This window comes from Polypterus senegalus, chromosome 5 (genome assembly GCF_016835505.1).
Source record: "Polypterus senegalus isolate Bchr_013 chromosome 5, ASM1683550v1, whole genome shotgun sequence".
NCBI classification, from domain to species: Eukaryota; Metazoa; Chordata; class Cladistia; order Polypteriformes; family Polypteridae; genus Polypterus; species Polypterus senegalus.
In genome coordinates, this window is record NC_053158.1 from 115873255 (window position 1) to 115896178 (window position 22924).

General features: G+C 38.9%; 1 protein-coding gene across 8 annotated transcripts in view; it reads left to right on the top strand.

Annotated features, from left to right (window-relative positions):
- obscnb (obscurin, cytoskeletal calmodulin and titin-interacting RhoGEF b) overlaps window positions 1–22924 on the top strand; it is a 571330-nt gene that overhangs the window by 200922 nt on the left and 347484 nt on the right. For all 8 annotated transcript variants that reach the window (XM_039753252.1, XM_039753258.1, XM_039753256.1 and 5 more), the window contains 3 exons: window positions 14598–14864; window positions 17060–17329; window positions 18596–18862. In XM_039753252.1, the coding sequence (XP_039609186.1) occupies window positions 14598–14864; window positions 17060–17329; window positions 18596–18862 (804 nt within the window). The remainder of the gene's footprint in view (window positions 1–14597; window positions 14865–17059; window positions 17330–18595; window positions 18863–22924) is intronic.

Below are 22924 nucleotides of genomic sequence, written 5' to 3' on the forward strand. Positions count from 1 at the left end.
TCGGTTCACAACCATAATTCGTTCTAAAACTCTGGTTGTAACCTGATTTGATCGTGAACCGAAGTAGTTTCCCCCATAGGATTGTATGTAAATACAATTAATCCGTTCCAGATCATATGAACTGTATGTAAATATATATTTTTTTAAGTTTTTAAGCACAAATATAGTTAATTACACCATTGAATGCACGGCATAATAGTAAACTAAATGTAAAAACATTGAATAACACTAAGAAAACCTTCAACAACAGAGAAAACTAACACTGCAAGAGTTCGTGCTATAGCCTTATGACTTGCTCGCTAAAAACACTTTTTTTTAATGAATTTTAAGCACAGGGAAAAAAATGAACATTTGAAAAATCTGTAATTTAATAAACAACCAAGAAAAGTAACATTGCAACAATGCACACGCGGGCCTGTGTGTGTGTGTGTCTGTCTGTCTCGCATGTGTGTCTGTCGCATGCGCGCCTGTGTGTGTGGTGTCTGTCTCGCGTGCGCCTGTGTGTGTCTGTCTCACACTCGCCTGGGTGTCTGTATCGCGCGCGCCTGTGTGTGTCCGTCTGTCGCGCACCTCTGTATGTGTCTGTCTCTCGCACCCCTGTGTGTGTGTCTGTCTCTCTTGCGCACGCATCTGTGTGTGTCTCTCTCTCTGCACACACAGAGAATGCACAGGAAGAGACTGAACACGTGCCGTGTGGCCCTGCGCATGCGCACTTCACCAGAAGACACACACACACGGACACCTGGACACACACAGGGTTTTTATTAAAGAGGATACTATACAGCGTCAGGGATGCCAGGGGCAACGACCCGGCTGGGATGCGGTGAGGGACCGGATATGGGTCTACGCCCACCCTGGATCACGTGGGGGCCACCTTCCTGGTTGCTTTGGGGGCCACGGGTTGAGGGCATGGAAGCCCTACCCTGTAGGGGCCAGTGGTCACCGCCAGGAGGTGCCCCAATGTCTTGGGGACCTGTTACCTCAGAACTTCCGCAACACCAGGAAGTGCTGGGGGAAAGAATTAAGAGGACACCCGGAGAGCTGCCGGAAGAACAGCCGGCACTTCCGGCACGCTGGGGCGTGGCCAACGGGGGAGTTTTCAGAACACCTAGAGCTCATCCGGGGCTGTTATAAAAGGGGCCGCCTCCCTTCATTCAAGGCTGGAGTCGGGTGGAAGACGGACGAGGCACGAGAGAAAGTGTGGAGGCGGCCCAAAGAAAGGCATATTGTGGCCAGGACTGAGTGTTGGGGTTTGTGCACTACTTTGGACTGGGACTTAGTGACCATTTATTGTAAATAATTATAAATAATAAACGTGTGGTGGTGAGAAACAACATGTCCGCCTGTCTGTGTCCGGGCCGCGTCCACAATAGATTAAACTTTAACTTCATTTAAATAATCTATATTCTTCACTGGGACTGGCGTGAAGGATAGAATAATTAAACATGTACTACAAAGATATTTCAATCTTCCTTAAACATTTTGAAGAATCAGCGCTCTAAGCTTATAGATGGCTTAACGTCTATTACAGAGCTGATTATGTGGTGATCGGTTACTTGGAGAAAGAAAAGCAAGGACTGCAGGGGCGGCCACGCCAATATATGTTGAATATAAAACAGAAAGAGAAAATAACGACACAGTTAAAAATGCAGCGGCAAGTTTCAACAAAAGTTTAACGCTTATGTCATTAGCACGAGGCGGCTATGCAGTGTCCGCAACGGACATGGCCATCCACCTGCATAAGATACAATATTGACATTGGCAGGCGAAGGGGCCACAGATTCTTTCTCTGCCCAGGGCCACCACGAGCCTAGAGCCGCCCATGAGTACTGCTGCAATAAATAATTTCATAGATGGTCACGCACAATCGCTGCGCTGTGAAACCCATGTTTAATAACGTGCTTTAACTCTTATCATCATGAAAATGATATCACTTAACATCTCAGTATTTTAGTTATTCAGAGATCTGTAATATCACGAATGTAATGGATTCTGTGTCCAGTCGGAGGAAGAGAGCTGGTTTAAGAAGCACTAGTGATTCACACACATAGAGCACATAGAAGATCACATACAAAACAAAGGATTTAATGTGCTACTTTAATTACGATGTGATTTGAGAAACTGGTTAAATAAACGATTTTAAGATGAAGTTTATGATGTTCTACTTTAATGACAATATAAACTACATGATTAAAGTGGAAATTTCGAGATTGAAGTTGACATTTTGTGCTTTTTCCCCCGTGTGCCTTTTTTTTCTCTGTACTCTAATAAGCTTTCATATGACACTCAGAAGGTGGGCTAAGACTTGCCTTTTAACGGCGACTTTGATATCTGACAACTTCTTTTTTATTTACGGCACTTGACTTGAGCTTTTAAGTTTCTCCAACACGTTATGTCACTCGATCAACTTCCTTTTGTTGATTATACCACTGTTTAAATCAACAAATAGTATGTTTTTCCTTTTGCCTCCACTTGGTATTCACTGAAATTCTTATATTTTCCCCCGTGCTTTTCCCATTGTCTTTTCACAGAAGGCTGAGCTTAAGGGCTATTTATATTGATTTGCATATTCAAAGAGGCGTAATTCTGGGAGGAATTGGGGCGGGACAGCACGTGCGCGCACAAGCATTACTTTTCACACTGACCTGGATTTATGTAGCGGAAGAACGCAGAAGTTGGAGTACGCAAAGATTCCTGCATCTGGGTTTTTCTGTGCGTAAGCACATTTCGGCTTACGTCATGTTATAGTGCGAATTTTACGCACGGCGTTATGCATGAGGCCCCAGGTCCTGATGGTTACTCTGCTGAATTTTATAAAAAAAAAGAAATTTCCATCAAGTTACCCCTTTTATTAGCAACTTTTATATAAGCCAGAGATAGTAAAATTCTACCTCAAACTTTTCATCAAGCATTAATTACTGTTTTTCCTAAGAAGAATAAGGACTTATCATATACACCAAACCCACCTCTGAATAATGATGTTAAGATACTCCCCAAAGTCTTCGCATCGAGGATTGAGAAAGTTCCCCTTCAGTAACATCACAAGACCAAACCAAACTTATTAAAGGTATACATTTGCCTTCCAATCTTCAATGCATATTTAATGCAATATATTCACCCATAAAGTCCAACACTCCAGAGATATTATTATCTTTGGATGCAGAAAAAGCATTTGATATGGTTGAATGGGATTACCTATTCTCCACTTCACATAAATTTAGGTTTGGCCCTAACATATGAGCATGGATGAAACTACTGTACAGTGAACCCTCGTTTATCACGGTTAATCCGTTTCAGACTTAACCGTGATAAATGAATTTTCTCGAAGTAGGATTCTTTATTTATAAATCAAATATTTTCGCAGTTAGAGTATAGAAAACCTGTTTACGACCTTCTAAATAAGTTTTTTAACATTATTAGAGCCCTCTAGACATGAAATAACACCCTTTAGTCACCATTACACTCGTATTACCCAATATATTAGACAAAATAAGAGAAAATAAGACATATTAGACGATAAAAAAAATCATATTACTAGGCGCACTCGCATTTTAAGGTGACCAACTTTTATCTTCAATTTTTGTGCGCTCCATGTGCACATCAGGCATGTAAGTGTAGAGAATGAGAACATCAAAGTGCCCATTCATAACATCTCCCGAAAACCTACGTTTTTTTTATCCCCTCAATTGCCTGTCCAAAGTCGTACAATGTCAGCCCGAATCTGTACCGCTAAAGACGGAGTTTCATGCACTAAATAAGCTATAGATGAGAATAAGCAAGCACCATCTCCCCTGATATTTACTACGCAGTAAGGCATTTGTACTCCATCAACATTAATTATTTCCAGAGACATAATTTGGTCTATTTTTCCAGTGCATCACGCACAAAAGCAAGGGAATGATGACAGCACCAGAACTCTGCTCACATCACGTCACTTCGTACCTCAAGCCGCAAGTAGTAAGTCTGTAATAAGCGGAATACCGCTACGCTTTGCACTCACGAGACGGAAGGACAATCCTGAACACTTTTATATAGTAGATTATTGTACTTTACATTTAATTGCACACAACCACTAACCTATGAAGGCACAACCTCAGTAGGAGTGTCTTCAGAGGTGGTGCAGTATCTTCAGCAGGCGCGTTGTTGTCTTCAGTGAAGAAGTACTAGGAGTAGGCAGTAGGTGTCTGGGTGCGCGGCTGAAAAATATCTTGATAGGCAGTTGCTGGCACTGTCTTTTCATAAGCGTGAGGAGGCTTTTGTAGGGTATTGCCATCTTTAATCATATCCAAGAGTTTCACCTTCTTCTGGATAGTAAGCATCTTCCAGCATCTTCCTCCGGCGCTTAGTTTTATTGTCAGAAGGCTTAGAAAAAGCAGCACGTTTAGGAGCCATCGTAGGGCTTAGATAAAAATTCTCAGAACGCATGCGTGCGTGGTGTAAGCGTGTATGAGAAAAAAATCGTGATAGAGTGAAGCCACGAAAGTCGAAGCGTGATATAGCGAGGGATCACTGTATACCAGTTCAGAAGCATCATTTTATATTAACAACACTTTCTCAGACTACTTCAAATTAGAATGTGGTACTAGAGAAGGATGCAACTTGTCTCCACTGCTATACTAAAGAAGGATGCCACTTGTCTCCACTGCTATTTGCTATCGCAATTGAGCCATTGGTGGTTCACTTTCAAAATGCATCAAAGATAAAAGGGATTATCAGAGAAGAGCTTGAACAGAAAATATCACTATCTGCAGATGATATGGTACTGTATATATCAGACCCACAGTATTCAGTACCTGCAGCCCTACTAGCAGAATTTCAAAAGATATTTGGAAGCAAAATTAACTTGAGCAAAATTGGAGGGGGACAAACAAACAGTAATTGCCTTTATTTCACTATTAGCACATAGTCTTATCTTGCACAACTGGAAGAATCCTAACCCACCTCTGTTAGGTCAATGGGAAACTGATCTATACTAATAAACGGCAAAGCCCTCACTGACTCACTCACTGACTGACTGACTCATCACTAATTCTCCAACTTCCCGTGTAGGTAGAAGGCTGAAATTTGGTAGGGTTATTCCTTACAGCTTCCTTACAAAAGTTGGGCAGGTTTCATTTCGAAATTCTACGTAATGGTCATAACTGGAAGCTGTTTTTCTCCATTTACTGTAATGGAGATGAGCTTGAAACCCGTGGGGGCGGAGTTTCGTGTGACATCATCACGCCTTTCACGTAATCACGCAGTACGTAGAAAACCAGGAAGAGGCCCAAAAAGCGCTGAAGAAAACATGCATTATATAATTGAGAAGGCAGCGAAACAATAAGAAGCGAGCGAGTGACATATACAACCATATTCATGAGTTCTGCTATTTCGGAAACAAAGCACGATGTAAACCTAAACTTTAAATTAAGTTTATAGACAGGCTGTCGCTGGCGTTTGTAATTTAGTGCCTACCCATATAAGGCCGTCCGTCAGCGGCAATCCAATAGCAGACTGCCACGGGTAAATATTCACGGGTGAAGGACTGTGCTTATGCAGAGGAAAATGAGATGGTCAGCGAAACTGCGAGAGAAAGTTTTAAGTGCCGGGACTTCGGTAACATTAGATACAGCCATGGACATAGCATGACATGGCACCAGCACAGCTGGGAAACTTCGATACATGTACACCGAGCGGCTCACGTGAACTGACGCAGTGCACAGACAAAAAGCAACAGTTCCAAAGAGCGCTGAACAAAAAACGAATTACACAATTGAAAAGGCAGCAAAAAAATATGAAGCGTCTGATTCATACAAGCATATTCATAAATGCAGCTACTGTGGAAACAAAGCACACGGTGGAAAAAGGCAATGTCCCGCTAAAGGAAGACAGTGGGAAAAAAAAAAAAAAAACCCGTGCATGCAGTGTGTCGGGTCTCAGATAAAGAAGAAGATGAGCTGTTTATTGATGCAGTAAGAAACGAATCGATGAATGAAACCTGTCATCTTTACGATTGACAAACACGGAATGTAACTTGAACACAACACATCCTACAAATACGAACCTGATTGAAAGAAATAATGATAATCAAATCCTTGATGACAGCAACACTCAGTAAAACTCACAAAACAATTACTGTATATTGACAGTCATGTTACGTTATTTTTAAAATGTTCCCTTTTCTTTTTCATAGCTTCTTTAACACACTACGTCTCCGCTGCGATACGCGGGTATATATATATATGTATATATATACCCCGATCTACATACTCGAATAATGGATACTTTATTCGCCATCAATGATTGTTTTGGTAAAGCCATACTCAGTGTATTCATTAGATGAACGGTAAAAAAGTAAGAGCGAGGGGAGGATGACTTATTGAGGCATGCAAGCAAAACCACAATAGCACGCGGGCTCGATGTACGAAAAAATATATCTTTTCAAGTTCTATTTACTCCATATGTGTCAAACTCAAGGCCTGCAGGCAACATCCGGCCCGGCGTGTAATTATATCCGGCCCGCAAGATCATTTTATATACTGTATTATTGTTATTAATGGCCCGGGAATATGAAGCACTGGTAACACAATAAACTACAGATCCCATAATGCAGCGCTTCAGCTGCCTTGCCGAACACTTACCGCGTCCCCGCCGTCTCTTCAGTAGTTTCCTTACTTTGCGAAGGAAGTAGCTTTCTCAGAGCTTCTCGCTGTTTTATAAACGAACGATATATAAGAAAGTCCTTTTTCCTTGCTTCGCCAACGAAGCAGCCTTTTTATTTAATCCATGGGCTCTCCGCTGTTTCATTGTTCATTTATTACGATTTTTATAGTTATTGTGTAGGTTTTATTTAATCCACGGGTTCTCTTCTGTGTTCACTGCGGTGTCTTCTTTCGTTTATGAGCTTCGCCAAGGAAGCAGCTTTCTCACAGCTTCTGCACTGTTTTAAAAACGAACAACATATAAGAAAGTCCTTTTTCCTTGCTTCACCAACGAAGCAACCTTTTTATTTAATTCACGGGTTCTCTTCTATTTTATTGTTCATTTGTTATGATTGTTACAGTTATTGTGTAGGTTTTATTTAATCCACGGGTTCTCTTCTGTGTTCACTGCGGTGTCTCCTTTCGTTTACGACCTTTGCCAAGGAAGCAGAAACTTACAACCACCGAAAGTTTGTAACGGCACAAGACTTCAGGTCACATCTCTACAAAACAACCTAATTGAAGCAACTATATTTACTGGCAGTGCCTCAGGTGACACAGTTTTTATTCCTCGCATCCCCGTTATACCATCTAATCTCCCATTTCAATTCAAACGCGTTCAATTTCCAGTAAGGCTCTGCTTCGCAATGACAATTAATAAGTCTCAGGGACAAACACTACAAAAGGTTTGCATTGATTTGAGGCGGGATTGCTTTTCACATGGCCAACTGTATGTTGCATGCTCAAGAGTGAGCTCAGCACACAGCTTAGTCATATTACAACCAGAGGGCCGAACTGACAACGTGGTATAAAGAGAGATCCTTAACAATTAATTTTTTACATATTTTCGTTCAGTCTAAAAATGTTTACTTTTTTATTAATAAAAATATTCAGACAGTATTTCACCGCTGCGAAGCGCGGGTATTTTGCTAGTGTTGTATATTTGAAATTCGAAAAAATCTAATTCTCTCTTAGAGGATCTGTTCAAAACTTTATAAAACTTGGCAGGATCTAATCAATAACATTTTAGAATAACCACTTATATTGGGGAGAGACTCCTTTCCATCTGTACTACTCTCAGACGTTTTACTCTGACTGTTGGCGTTTCTTTCTTTCCCATGGGTGGGGGTTGAATTGAATTCAGTTTTGTTAAGTTCAAGTTGTTTGTATGGAATGCTACATGCTTTAAATAAATTCAATAAAAGTTTAAAAAAAAAAACCCAATAATGATAATAATGGAGAAATCAAAACAGTTTGTAAGTTTGTGCTAATGGTGTAACTTTAGTTACTATGGATTATTAATGCCGGTGGGTGAGTGCATACACAAGTACTGTTTGTATATTTGCCTATTTTAAGTTGACAAGTAGCTGCTCTTCAGGGCATAACACTGACTCCATATATTGGTTTACCGGCATATAATACGGTGTTGTACCGGCTTTTCTTTTTCAAATTTCTTCATAGATTACACACATGATGTGCAGTCAGTGGGTGAACCCAGGAGCGGTGGCAATGTTTTCTGTGCCTACATCGCCATATCAAGAGGATTTTTAACACAAGGAGGTCAAGGTTCAGGTGTAATAAAGCCAACTGATCTATATTTCGCAAATCCAATGAAGGATGAACCTCAAACCCCAGAAGCTAAAAACAATCTGGACTGCCTGATAACTACCCCCCACAGATAAAAACACAAAACTACAATCTAGGCTACAGGTTTGCGTTTATCAGAGGCAAACAAATGTGAAAGTAACATCACATTGAAGTCAATTAAGCGCCAGTACAAAATGCAACTTAAAGGCATCTTAAATCTTTAACCAAGATCTGAACACTTATGTGGATAGGGCCTAAACCTGAACTTTTAACAAAATACTACTTGACCAAGTACAACCTGAATTTGAATGCCTTCATAAAAGGCAAGTTGAAAAGAAGTCAATAAGAAAATGAGGCCAATGTATTAATTATCAGATTGGCATAGCATATGAGACACACAGACATGTCAAAGTAAAAAACAATCAACATCACTTTTGACTTTGAATACATTGCTAAAGACTGATTTAATCGAAAGAGTAGGCATCTGTTAAACATGCATATATTAAAATTTGTGTTAAAACTATCCTCAATTATTCATCACCATCAACAATTTTACTCTACACAAGTGCTGTGTCCCCAAACTTCTGAGGTACTTTTTTTGCTGAACTCCCCCACTGGGCCATCTCTAAACCTTTAAATGAGAATTTTATTTCATAACATTTTAAAGGTAGTATATAAATATGGTACTGGATATGCATGTAATTCTTTAGGTACACACTTAACTTTTTTATATTATTGTTTCCTAATAATAAAAAAAAAAACAAAAACAATTACATGAAAAATGCTGCCCTGTCCAAACACCACCTAACACAATTGCCTTGATACCAGTCCTGGATGTGACAATATTTTTTAACGCGTTAAACAGGCCACATTAATCATGTTAACTGATATCCTCAACCTCACTCATGTCAGCTTTTAATCCTTTTGAATTGACTAAATCCAGTGAGTATTCTCCCTTATGTGTGGACTGGCTAATGTGTTGACTAACATCAAAAGAGTGTAGTAAGTTCTTCAGTTCTCTTGCTTTTGGGTCACATTGGTTATCCACATGAAAATTTAAATCATGTACAATTAGGAACCTGCCAAAGTTAATCATTATTATAGATACGAAGTCTGAGAATTCCTTAATAAATGACACATTATATTTTGGAGGTCTATAAGCAGTCAATACAAAAGACTGCGACACTACTTAATAACGATGGCAAGATACTCAAAAGAAGCAAAAGTACCAAAACCAGCATCTTTACAGTTTAATCGGCTCAAGTATATACTCACCAAACCACCACCTTTTTGCCTTGGTAAACCAAGAGCAAAGCTGTAATTCAGAGGAGCTGCTTCAGTTAACACTGCCACACCATCACAGCCAAGCCACATTTCATTTAGTGTAGGAAAGTCGATTTTCCTATCACTAATGAGATCATTAATGTAAAATGTCTTGCTGATTAACAGTCTAAAATGAAGTAAAGCCACATTTAAGGTCATGAAAGAGCAGAGCTGAATCCGCAACTTGAAATGGTAATTAAGTTATTTGTGTTTATGCTGTTTTGTGTGGATCTTTTATTTAAAAGCAACGCAATAAAACTACAGTGAATATTGGACCGGAACAGCAAGTTAAAGAATTTGGACAGGATAAATTCTATGCCAAAGATGGTTTACTGTGGTACAAAATTTGTAACGAACAAGTTGATCATGTTAGACGCCAGACTATAACTGATCATCTGGGGATAAAAAAGCACACAGAGCATGCAAATAAACAACAACATGAGGCCATGAGTGACCCCACAAGCAGCAAACAACAAAGTACTATTACCGGATGCATTGAATGATCAACTGCTGCCAAAGATACGTTAGTGATGGAACTGGTTGAAGTATTTCTGGCAGCCAACATACCACTGGAGAAAGTTGACAACCCTACCATGCGTAGTTTTATGCAGAAGAAAGGGCGGTGGTGGAATACCGCAGGCTAATACACTTCGGGAACTATATGTTACAAGAATTTTCAACCAACAACAGGCTAATATAATAGCAAAGCTAGTCGGACAGAAAGTGGTCGTTATTGCTGATGAAACAACGGATGTTGTTGGATGTTATGCTGTGAATGTGCTTATTCAACCGCTCAATGCCTTAGCAAGGGGGCGTTGAGCCATAGCAAGCCACAGGTCGATCTTCGGTGTGGGCATTTCTCACCGAGTGCACAGGTGAGGGACTGCCCACATCCGTGATTGCTCCCGTGACTAATTTGCTACAGCTGCTATGGTCCTTCGTTGCTTAAATAGAAGCATGAGTCGGTTGGAAGGGGGAAAAATAGAGAAGGGAGATTGAAAAAGAACAAATGAAAAAAAAGAACGAGAGAGAGAAAAGGAAGAGGAAGGAGGTTAGAGGGAGTGAGGAAGCAAGTCAGAGAGAGAGACAGAGACACGCGGAGCGTGTGGGCGAGCGAATGAGTGCTCGCAGGCAGCTGAAGGCAGCCTGGGTGTTTGGCCAACACCTGGGAGAGGTGGTTGTGGTCGCCCCCGCAGAAGTTTGTTTTGCAGGACGGGAGTGATCGGGAAGGTGCAGAACTCTCCGCGGAAGGTAGCGGGACTTGGGACGCAGTGTCCCTAACGTGACAGCCTTGGCCGTTAAGGGATTCCCAAGTCGCTGTCTGGAGGAGCCGACCGGAGCCAAGGATTGGTATGGCAACTGCCAGCAGATGCAGGCAAAAAGGTCAGCTGCAGAGAGAGAGCGTCTCCCTTGTTGCGGGGCCCGGATGGGTGAAGCAGGAGAGACGCTAGTTTTAAAACAAGGCACCGGGTTTGTCAATTGTTTTTAAAGACTGCTTCCTGATCATTTTAACCTCATCGATTTAAGAAGATTTTCTATTTATTGGTTTTAACCTCCACATTTCTTTTATGGGATTATTTATTTATTGAAGAACTTTAGCACTGCACTTTATTTATTTTGAACACCTGTTTTGTTGACTCTTTGAATAAAAGCACTATGCACTTTTTTCTACCATCCCCTTGCTCAGTTGTTATTGCCTACACTGACTAGCTCACTCGGTAACATTATCGACGGTGTAGGGTTCAAATGCTTCCAAAAATCAAATGGGAGTGTGAAGCCCCAACCCGCATCGTCACAAATGCACAGCAGTATTAGATGAACACAGATTTTTTAACCGAAGTGAACAATGTAAGCATTGCACAGCTAATTATCTGTACTCTGACTGAGGTTAATGTGCACTTCAATGACATTGTAGCGTTTGTTACGGATAATGCAGCTTATATGAAAAAAATGTTTTCTTGACAGTTTGCAAAGAATGCTGCCAAATGCTGTTCATTTCACATGTTGGGCCCACATCCTGTCATTAGTTGGAGAAGAGTTTCGTGAAGCACTACGACATTGTGATATGCTGGCTGCTTCTGTCAAGGCCATATTCTCCAAAGCATCAGGACGTCGTCCTAGATATCTTCATCATCTGTGACAACTGAAAGTTGAAAAGGCAGTCATGCTGCCAACTCCAGTTATCAGAAGATGGAACTCTTGGTTCAAGGCTCTGCTGTATCATGCTGAGTATTTAGACTATTATATCTAGTTTGTTGCTACTGAAATCGAAAACAGTGGAGCTACAGACCAGTTAAAGAAGCTGTTGGCATTGCTGCAAAGTACTGATAAACTTAACGAGCTGAGAGCTGAACTTGAATTTGTATCTTTTCACTGCCAGCCAATTATTAACACTCTGCCTTCTTTTGAGGCACAGTCAATCATTGCTGTCGATGTCTACAACAAAGTGTCTGACTTACTGTCTTGCCTGAAATCATCTGGATTTCCAATTGCAGCCAACAGCTGTGAAGATGCAAAGCACAATGCTGCTGCTAAACTTGAAGAATATTTTGTGGGAACCAAACAGTCGGCAATAGACCTATTCAGATCTGTGAGAATATTTGATCCACGACAGCTACCACTCTTATCGAAGAATTTTGCTGATCATGCACAATCAGTGCCAACAATGATGGCTACAGCAGATGAATGGCAAGCTTATCAGGGCATAGCATCTCGTGAAGTAATTTCACCTGATATCACTGCTTTTTGGCGTGCCTTAGAGGGCAGACTACCTCGCTTAGCAGCTCTTGCTAAAGTTTACTTCTGTTGATGTGGAACGTTCGTTCTCAAAATATGGATCGGTGTTGTCACCACTGCGATATTCTCTGTCACAAGATAACCTATGAGCTTACAGTGCTGTTTTCTTCAACAATAAATAAACAATAACTTTAGAAACATTATTCGATACGTTTGTTGAGAATAATATTATGCCTACATATGTTTTAGCATCGTTTACCTAAAGCAAATCTGTGGATTAAAATGTGCGGATGTGAACGCTTTGATATACCTATTTGATTAGTATTACGAATTATGATTTATTATTAGGGATTAAGAATAAGAAAAATTGCATTTATTTTGCTTGGGTTACAAATTAGTCTTATGGAGTTCTGGTACTGCATTTGCTGTGCCGCGGTACGCCGTGGAATTTAAAAAAAACATGCCGCGGTAAATCATGGGCCCTAATTAGTGAATCAGGAAGTGCAACAGATTAGCAAGGTGGAAGTAAGGACAGCTACAAAGAGTATGAAGAATGGGAAGGCTGTTGATCCAGATGACATGCCAGTGGAACCATGGAGGTGTTTAGGCGTTTAGGAGAGATGGAAGTAGAGTTTTTAACCAGATTGAGAAAAAGTATACTGGTACCAATTTTTAAGAATAAGGAGGATGTGCAGAACTGTAGAAACTACAGAGGAATAAAAATTGACGAGCCACAGCATGAAGTTATGGGAAGTGCGAGCTAGGTTTAAAAGGGAGATGATGATTAGCAAGCAGCAGTATGGTGTCATGCCAGGAAAGAGCACTGGAAATGCAATGTTTGCTCTGGAGAAGTATAGAGAAGGCCAGAAGGAGCTGCATTGTGTCTTTGTGGACTTAGAGAAAGCATATGACAGGGTACCTACAGAGGAATTGTGGTATTGTATGAGGAAGCCAAGAGTAGCAGAGAAGTATGTAAAATTGGAACAGGATATATACAAGGGAACTGTGACAGTGGTTTGGTCTGCAGTAGGAGTGACAGTTGCATTTCAAGGTAAAGGTGGGTATTGGCTCTGAGCTCCTTCTTGTTTGCAGTGGTGATGGAGAGGTTGACAGATGAGATTAGACAGGAGTCCCTGTGGACTATAATGTTTGTGGATGACGTTGTGATCTTTAGCAAGAGTAGGGAGCAGGTTGAGGAGACCCTGGAGAGGTGGAGATATGCTGTAGAGAGAAGAGGAATGAATGTCAGTAGTTAACAGAATAATATGTATGTGGTAATGAGAGGGAGATCACAGGAATGGTGAGGATGCAGGGAATAGAGTTGGCGAAGTTGGGTGAGTTTAAATCAACTTGTGATCAACAGCACAGAGTAATAGGGAGTGTGGAAGAGATTTGAGGCAGGGTGGAGTGAGTGGAGAAGAGTGCCAGTAGTGATTTGTGACAGACAAGTACCAGCAAGAGGTGTCAGAGTTAAGATTTGCATTGGGTGTGACAAGGATTGGCAGGATAAGAAATGAGTACATTTGAGGGTCAGCTCAGGTTGGAAAGTTGGGAGACAGAGCTGCAAGATTGCATTATTTTGGACATATGCAGAGGAGAGATGCTGGGTATATTAGGATAAGGATGTTAAGGATGGAAGCTGCCAGGTATGAGGAAAAGAGGAAGGCCTACAAGAAAGTTTATGGATGTGGTGAGAAAGGATATGAAGGTGGTGGGTGTAACGGAGCAAGATAAAGAGGACAGGAAGATTTGGAAAAAGATGATCTGCTGTGGTGACCCCTAATGGGAGCCACTGAAAGAAGATGAAGAAGATTATTTTTATTTTGGGACTGTCAATAATCACTGATATTATTTACTATTTTTGGGACATTGCTTTTGAGATTTGTACACCTGTAAATAAAACCCAGTAGTTTTCTTAGAAATGCCAAGTTTTTGTATGTGTTTCCACTTCTGACTTCTCTCAAGTCTTACCCAAACTACAAGATGCCCAGTGTGTATTCTGGTGACAACCTTCCCTCTACATGTGGTGTCACATGTTTAAAAACATACTGGTTGCCACAAATGAAGTACATATTTTTATTGATACAAATGTTCAAGCAGTAATAAAAAAAAATGTGTTACTGCTGGATTTAGAAGTTACAAAAAACAATTATGCATTTTACTACTACATTTTACTAAATAAATCTGAAAGCCTGACATGCATGGATACATTTTGTGATTAGACTGAAACAATCAAATGACTGAATATTGTCTTTACATTTTTCTCCACAGAGTTACCTGTAAAGATTGTCAAGCACTTACGAGACAAGATTGCCTTGGAGAAGCACAGAGGAATTCTAGAGTGCCAAGTGTCTCATGTAAATGCCCCAGTGAAATGGTATCGAAAGGACAAAGAAATCAAAGCTAACAAGAAATATGAGCTTATCAGTGAGGGTGTCTACAGAAAGCTTATCATTAACAATGTTGATTCTTCAGATGAAGATGTCTATACATGTGATGCTGTTGATGACAAAACTTCAGCACAACTACTTGTGGAAGGCAAGCTACATTTTTTTTAATGTTTAATAATTGACATGCTTCAAAACATATCTCACAAAGCACATATACTAAATCTGCATCAGTACAGTAGTGGACACTAGACATAATATTCCTACTGTCTTAACATTTTGATATTTACATGTTTCTATTTCACTTAATAACATTTTTGTTCACTTTGACTTGTTTGTATTGTGTAAAAGTACAGTAGAGTCTCGCTTATCCAACCTTTGCTTATCCAGCATTCTGTATTATCCGACATCCCACCGCAAAAAAAAAATAAATTTGCATCAATCGGCAACAAGAACTGCAAGTTGCGAGCGTAAGCGTAGCCTATTTTTAGTTGCTAAGTTCATTTTTTCAGTTACATTTTTCTGTTGTTTTGTTGTAAAACATGATTACAGTAGATTATGTGGCCAGCCCTCTCTGGCATGTGTGCTCGTATGTGTGTGTGTGTGTGTTGTTCGCCTGTGTCTCTCTCGCACATGTGTGCGTGCACTACTGTGTCTCTCTCGCGCGTGCACCTGTATCTCTCTCGTGTGTGCGTGTGTGTGTGTGTGTGTGTGTGTGTGTGTGTGTGTGTGTGTGTGTGTGTGTATACACGTGTCTCTCTTCTCTCACGCGTGTGTCCCTCTCTCGAGCATGTGTGTGCGTGTGTCTCTCTCTCGAGTGCAGATGCGCGCGTGTGTGTGTGTGTCTCTTTCTTGTGCATGTGTCTGTTTGTGTCTCTCTCGAGCGCTCTCTCTCGCTGCACAGGGAATGCTCAGGGAGAGACTGAACACATTCGGAAATCATCGGCGCGCACAAGCCGAAAGGGAAACTGGCTCGTTCGTATACCTAGTGTGTGGTCGTGAACAGATACAAAAGTTTGGCGAACTTTTTGGTCATAACCCGATTTGTACGTGTCAGGAGATGTTCGTGAACCGAGGTTCGTAATGTGTAAAATTATAATATAGTTTGACGTTTAATAGGCTTTTTCTTAATACCTCCCATTATCCAACATTTTCGCTTATCCGATGTTCTGCCAGCCCGTTTATGTGTGATAAGCGAGACTCTACTGTAATATATGCACTTTTTAAATTCTATTATTTAAAATGATCAGGGTCTAACTCATAATGATCTAGTCTACACGATGTCCTAACATTAGATACTTCTAATATCAGTTGACAACAGGGAGCAACATGTTCTTTTCAGTTTTAAACTTTCTGGTATGCTTAGGATTATTGCCCTGCTATATCCAATTTTGGTAAAACTTCCTCTATCAGCCAGATGGCATCATTTTCTTCTAGTATTGCCTGATTTAGAGGGCAAGGTCTAGTGAATGTGAGGCATTCGGGACCTTTGGTTAAAGCCAATTAATCATTTCTCCAACTCTGGTCTTAACGATAGTTATAATGTTGTTATAGTAACAGTTTGCGTACTGACGTGTGCATAATGACTAAATACCTTCATTTTGTTGTTATTCTGTCCTGCAGGCATCATTCCAGAAATAATTTTTGTTAGTTCATATGGAATTTGGCTAATCTAAGCTACGCTACCATGTTCTTTTGGAAAATAATTATCTTACTGCTAGCTACCACCACATTATATTAATTTTTTTCAGTCTTTTTTCAGATTTTTCTGTAATATTGATCCTGTTTATAGAATTATAGATCTCTCCTTTTAGAATTTATAATTTTTCAGAGGCTCATGCAGTCTGGTCTGTTGGTGAATTTGTCACTGACACTCCTGGGAAAGTGATACGTGTCTTGAATGTTCTCCATCTATAAATGATCTTTCTCATTGTAGAATGGTGTACCTGAAATTGTTTGGAAATGGCCTAATGCCTGGTCTGATTACTGGCTGACTGTTTTCTTAATTTAAAAACTACACATTTGCACAGATTTATATTTATGTGAATTGCAATGTAACAGACTTAGCTGATAAGTTAATAAATAAACTAAAGTGATTTAAATTTTTTTGAACTTATAAAAAAGAAGAATTAAGATTTTGAAGCAATTTGCTTAATATATTTAGGGAATGCTGTGATCATACATTACACATGTTAGATTGATAAAATCTATTTTGTATTTTATTATGAACATCAGTCATTGTACTTGTAACATCACGTAATGCTAAAAATACAGCATTTTAACATGGGATTCATTTTCACAAGATTAACTCATATTATATGTGTTTGCAACTTTTTTGCTGTCCAGAACAAGCTATTACCATTGTGAGAGAGCTAAGCAGTGTGGAGGTAACAGAGCCTGCACAGGCCTGCTTTGAAGTAGAGCTGGGTGTTGCAGACATCAAGCCTCCCAAATGGACTTTATGTGGAGAGGTTATACAGCCCAGCTCTGATGCAGAAATCGAACACAGTGGAACAACTCATCGTCTTATCCTCAGAAAAACCAGCACCAGTATGACTGGTCCTGTGCAGTTTACTGCAGGCAAGAGTAAATCTATTGCTCAGCTTACAGTCAAAGGTAAGAATATTTTAGATTACTTTACAAATGAGAACTGTGTCAGTTTCCTAGAGTAGTGACAAAATCGCAAGCAGTCAGTAGGATTTATTAAACAATCACATACTGTATATGCATATTCAGAAAATCCAGTAGACCAGCTACTAAAAAGGTTAAGTAGAGGAGAAAAATACAGCAGTACAACAAAATTTTGTTAATTTTCATCTAACGGCTATTCTAAATTGCTTCAGCCATTTGCTACTTTTGCCTTATGGAGTTTCCTGAACTAAACTGCTGATTTCCAGCTAAACCTGTTAATGCGCCTGAAACTCTACTTCATGACACTATTTTGCTGCCAGCTAATGTTTAGCATTTGCTAAAACAACCCTGAGATCATACTATATTTCCAAGCTCTTTACTAACACATGGTTAAATTTGACAGCCTCCTGTTCAGTAGTCATTACTATTCATATCTATCTCAATCAGTGGGGACTTGTTTTCTTTGTGCAGTGGTGCTCCATAACAGGTATCCAGTCATTAATTTTTATGATCTTCCATTATTATTGCAGAGTTGTGGGTAGGCACAATGTATCCTAGCAAAACAGAGCGCAAGACAGAAACTAATTCTAGATGGAACCTTAGTCATTTGCAAGGCACATTCACAGAAAAAATACTGTATAACTACTAAGCCAATTTTGAGTCATCAATTAACCTAATGTGGAGTTTTTCTGAAAAAAATTAGCCTTGACTAGGCCAGGTTTTTCAGTCCAAATGCCAAGAGCTACGATGCAGCACCATTAATAACTGTGTAATTTCTTCAATGTATAACAATGCAAGTAACAAAAAAAATAAGTATTTGCTTTTAGGAAGTGAACTGAAATCAGTAGTTTTTGTCTTATTATGAAAAGTTTTCTATAATCAAAGTTAAACAAATATTTTGTTCTAATTATAAATTAGTTTTAAATTTATTTGTTAACATTTTGAGCATTTAAATTTAAGGGAGAGAATTAAAAGTGTTACCAAAACACTGTGCATGTGAATGCAAAGCATGAAAAATGTTTGAACTACATTAGAAGTAATCAGAACTATTTGTTTAACTAGCAGTTTAATTTCTGGCCTTACAACTAACTAATAACAGAATATATAACTTATCTGAGGCAGCCATTTAAGAATAAAACAAATAGGGTAATTTTTAATTCACATATTAATACATTGGATGTCTCTATTATGTTTTGTCTATTGAAGTCCATTTTCTCTTCTTCATTATCAAAGTTTTCTCATTCTTAACAGAGCCACCTGTAGAAGTTTCACGTCAAATGAAAGATATAAATGTAAAAGAAAAAGAATCTGCTGTGCTAAGTTGTGAGTTTTCCACACCACCAAAGATGGTGCACTGGTACAAGGATCAGACAATTCTTGAGTCATCTAGTAAATACAGGATGAAGCAGGCGAAGAATCATTTTGAACTCACTATTCTCAATACCAAACCTGAGGACTGTGGAGTTTACAGATGCAAGGCAGGAAATGCAGAAACAAAATCTACACTTACTGTTGAAGGTAATGTTAAGTTCATTTATTTATCTTGCTCTGTATATTTAATCTACAGTGCTGATAATTAGAAAAATATTTTCCATTCTTTAAAGACATACTGTACTTTATTATCATGTAAAATGCTAACAGATCACCGTTTGGGCATCCCTTCAGAAGGCTGAAGGACAGGCTGAACAAAAATTACATTTATCTTGTCATTTTTGTTAAAGCTGTCATATTTTAAAGGTATGCTAAATTGGCCAATTAGAACATTAGAACAATCTAGACGAGAACAAGCCATTCAGCCCAACAAAGCTCACCATTCCTATCCATTTACGGTAATTGTTCTTAAATAACATCTAGTTTAGTTTTGAAAGTCCCTAAAGTGTTATTACCTACCAACTACTTGGTAACTTATTCCATGTGTCTGTGGTTCTCTGTGTAAAGAAAATGTTTCTAACGTTTGTGATAAACATACCCTTAAGAAGTTTCCAACTTTGTCCCTGTGTTCTTGATGAACTCATTTTAAAATAACAGTCAGGATCCGCTGTACTAATTCCCCTCCCAATTTTAAACACTTGAATCATATCTCCTCTTAATCTTCTTAAACTGAAAAGACTCAACTCCTATTAATCTTTCCTCATAATTCATCTGCTGAAGCCCTGAAATTAGCCAACCTGCTCTTCTCTGAACTTTTTCTACCACTGCTATAATCCTTTTCGTAACCTGGAGACCAAAACAGAACACAGTACACACCAGGTGAGGCTTCACCAGATCGTTATAAAGCACGAGCATAACCTTCTTGGACTCATACTCTACACATTGTGCTATATAACCCAACATTCTATTAGCCACCTTAATGGCTTCTGAACACGCTCTACTTCTGGTGTCTGAGTCAATTTTGCACAAACAGCCCCCTGAACTCCCACTTCTTTTTGTTTGATGCCAAACCTCTCATGTGGGACCTTATCATATGTATTTTGAAAGTCAAGATACAGTAAATAATATATGCTCCATTTTGATCATAGCCTTTTGTTGCTTCTTTATAGAATTCCAGTATGTTGGTAAAATATGACCTGCCTCTTCTGAACCCATGCCGACTCTTCAATATAACTCCTGTTCTTGCCATGTGGTGCTCAATCTTATCCTTAATAATTCCATCCATTAATTTACCCATTAAGCTTAATGGCCTAAAGTTGCTTTGCTCTGCCCAGTCACCATTTTTATATTACTGGATAATATTTTACATTTTAGTCCTTTGAAATTTCCCCAGTGCACAGTAACATCCTCAAAAATATGTGTTAAGGTTTTACTGTTTTACTGTTACATCCTTAAGAACTTGAAGGTACGTTTTATCTGGTCCTGCTGACTTGTTTGATTTCAGCCTATTTAATCTGAACAGTACTTCTCTCTCTACTATTTCCAAATTGCTCAGTACCTCCTTAGTAGTGTGTTTTACCAGTGGGAGGATATCCACTTCCTCACATACAAAGACCACAGAAAGATGACAGTTTAGAGCATCTGATATTTTACTGTCTGTATTTTTAAATTTTCCTTTACTGTTCCTGATGTACTTCAACTCCTCCTTGACTGTTGTTTTACTAGTAAAATATTGAAAGAATCTCTTTGGGTCATTTTTCGCCTTATCTGCTATATTCATCTGTAGCGGCCTTTTAGTCTCCCTAATATCCTTCTTTAATGGTTGCCCTCATGTCTATTATACATTCCTAAAATTAGGCCTCTTTGCCTAATACTTTCCAGATGAAGCGACATGTCTTCACTAAGATGGGATCATCATCTAACTCAAAACAACTTGCATTTAAATTCTGTTTGACAAAACAGCAACCCAATCTCCTTTTCTGCTTTGTCTATCCTTCATAAAAAATGTGTATCAGTGTGTCCCTTTATGTCATACTCATACCCATCTTTGTTATTTAGCCAGGTTTCTTTTATTGCTATAATCTTGTAATTATGCATACAGCTCCAACTCACTTGGTTTTATTTTTGATACTTCTAGAATTAAGGCAAGCTATTTTAAATGTGTTGTTCATTTTATTTTTGCATTTAAACATTGGGTTAGAATTTATATTACTATGCATTTTATTTTTTTTATTGAAATTATTAAAAGCAAGTAACGTTCAATACAATAAAGTCAAACTTAGCAAAACTAAACTCAAGTCAATGCCATTCCAAGAGAAAGACAAGAAGGTCAACAGCCACAGTAACACATTAAGAGAAAAGAAGGAAGAGAAACATTTTCCCCAATACAAATGCTTATTCTGAAATGTTATTGATTAGATCCTGCCAGGTTTAAAAAAAGTTTTGAACAAATCCCCTAAGTGAGAATTAGATTTTTTCCAATTTCAAATAGTATATAACATCAGTTATTCACCGACTTGAAACAGATGGGCTAGGATTCTTCCACTTGAGAAAGATAAGTCTACGTACTAGTAGTGAGGAAAAGGCAGTTACAGTTTGTTTGTCCTTCTCCCCTTAAAGCCCATCTGGGAATACATTAAATATGACTGTTAATAAATTAGGAGTGATTGTGACACCAAGGCTGTCTGATAGGCATTTAAAGATTTTGGTCCAGAATGATATTCATTTGGTGCATGCCCAAAACATGTAGAAACATTCTGGACAATTTTAAACAAGATATATATGCTCGATAAAAGCTTTTAAGTTGAGTAATTGTATGCTTTGCACATATGGAACTAGAGTGAATTCTGTGCATGGCTGCCTTCCACTCCTTTTCTGAAATGTTGATTAATAGATCCTTTTCCCTCTGTACTCTAGGATCTTTGAAAGGAATGGACTTAAAAATGTTTTGATATATTATGGAAATGCTGTCTGAGTCTTCAAGACTGATCAATATTTCTTTTGGAATAGAAATATGTGGGAGGTGAGGAAAATTGGGCAGATTTTGTTTACCAAAGTTTCTTATTTGGAAATAGTGGAAGAGCTGTGTTAATGGGAAGCTAAATTTGGAGTGTAATTGTTTGTAGGATGCAAAAACATTACCTATATACAAATCTTTAAATTATTTAATCCCATACGTTTTTGAAACATTAAAAACTGTATAAAATTGAGAGGGTGAAAAAGGTGGTTATCATGTAGAGGTGCCACAAATAAAAGCTTCTCTGTCTTGAACTGCTTACTACATTGGTTCCATATTCTGAGTGAATAAAGGACAACTGGGTTTTTAGTATATTCACAATTACTTGTACTTACTTGGTACAAATTAAGGAATATAAAGAAGTACTGCAGAATTTTGTTTCTGTTGCGGACCAAGCCAGGTTTTTATAGCTTGTATTTTCCATCCTGTAATAAGACAGAAAGTTAGGCAGCGACACACCGCCTTCTGATTTAGATCGCTGTAGGGTCACCCTGTGGAGGTGTGGATAGTGGTGTTAGAGGTGCAGGCACAGATTTTTGTGGGTCTGATGTATATAGTTGCATATCATATAGTGATATTTTCTGTTCAAGTTCTTCTCTGATAATTCCCTTTATCTCAGATACATTTCAAAAGCAAACGGCCATTGGCTCAATGGCGATTGCAAATAGCAGTGATGACAGGGGGCATCCTTGTCTAGTAGTATGCTTTAGTTTGAAGTAAAATTTGTTAATGCAAACTGAAGCTTCTGGACTGGTATACAGTAGTTTGATCCATGCACATACTGCATGTTTGGGACAAACCCAAATTTGTGCAGTGTGGTGAATAGGTAATCCTATTCAACCATATCAGATGCTTTTTCTGAACCCAAAGATAATAAGATCACCAGAGTGTTAGACTTATTGGCTGAATATATTACATTAAACAAGCATTGAAGCTTGGAAGCTATATGTCTACCTTTAATAAATCTGGTTTGGTCTTGTGATGTCACTGAAGGAGGCACTTTCCTTCTGACTACAACTTTGGAGAGTATCTTAACATTGCTATTCAGAAGTGAGCTTGGTCTATATGATGCACATTGTAATAAGTCCTTATTTTTCTTAGGAAAGACGGTGATTAATGCTTGGTGAAAGGTTTGAGGTAGAATTTTATTTTCTCTGGCTTCTATAGATGTTGCTAATAAAAGAGGAGATAAC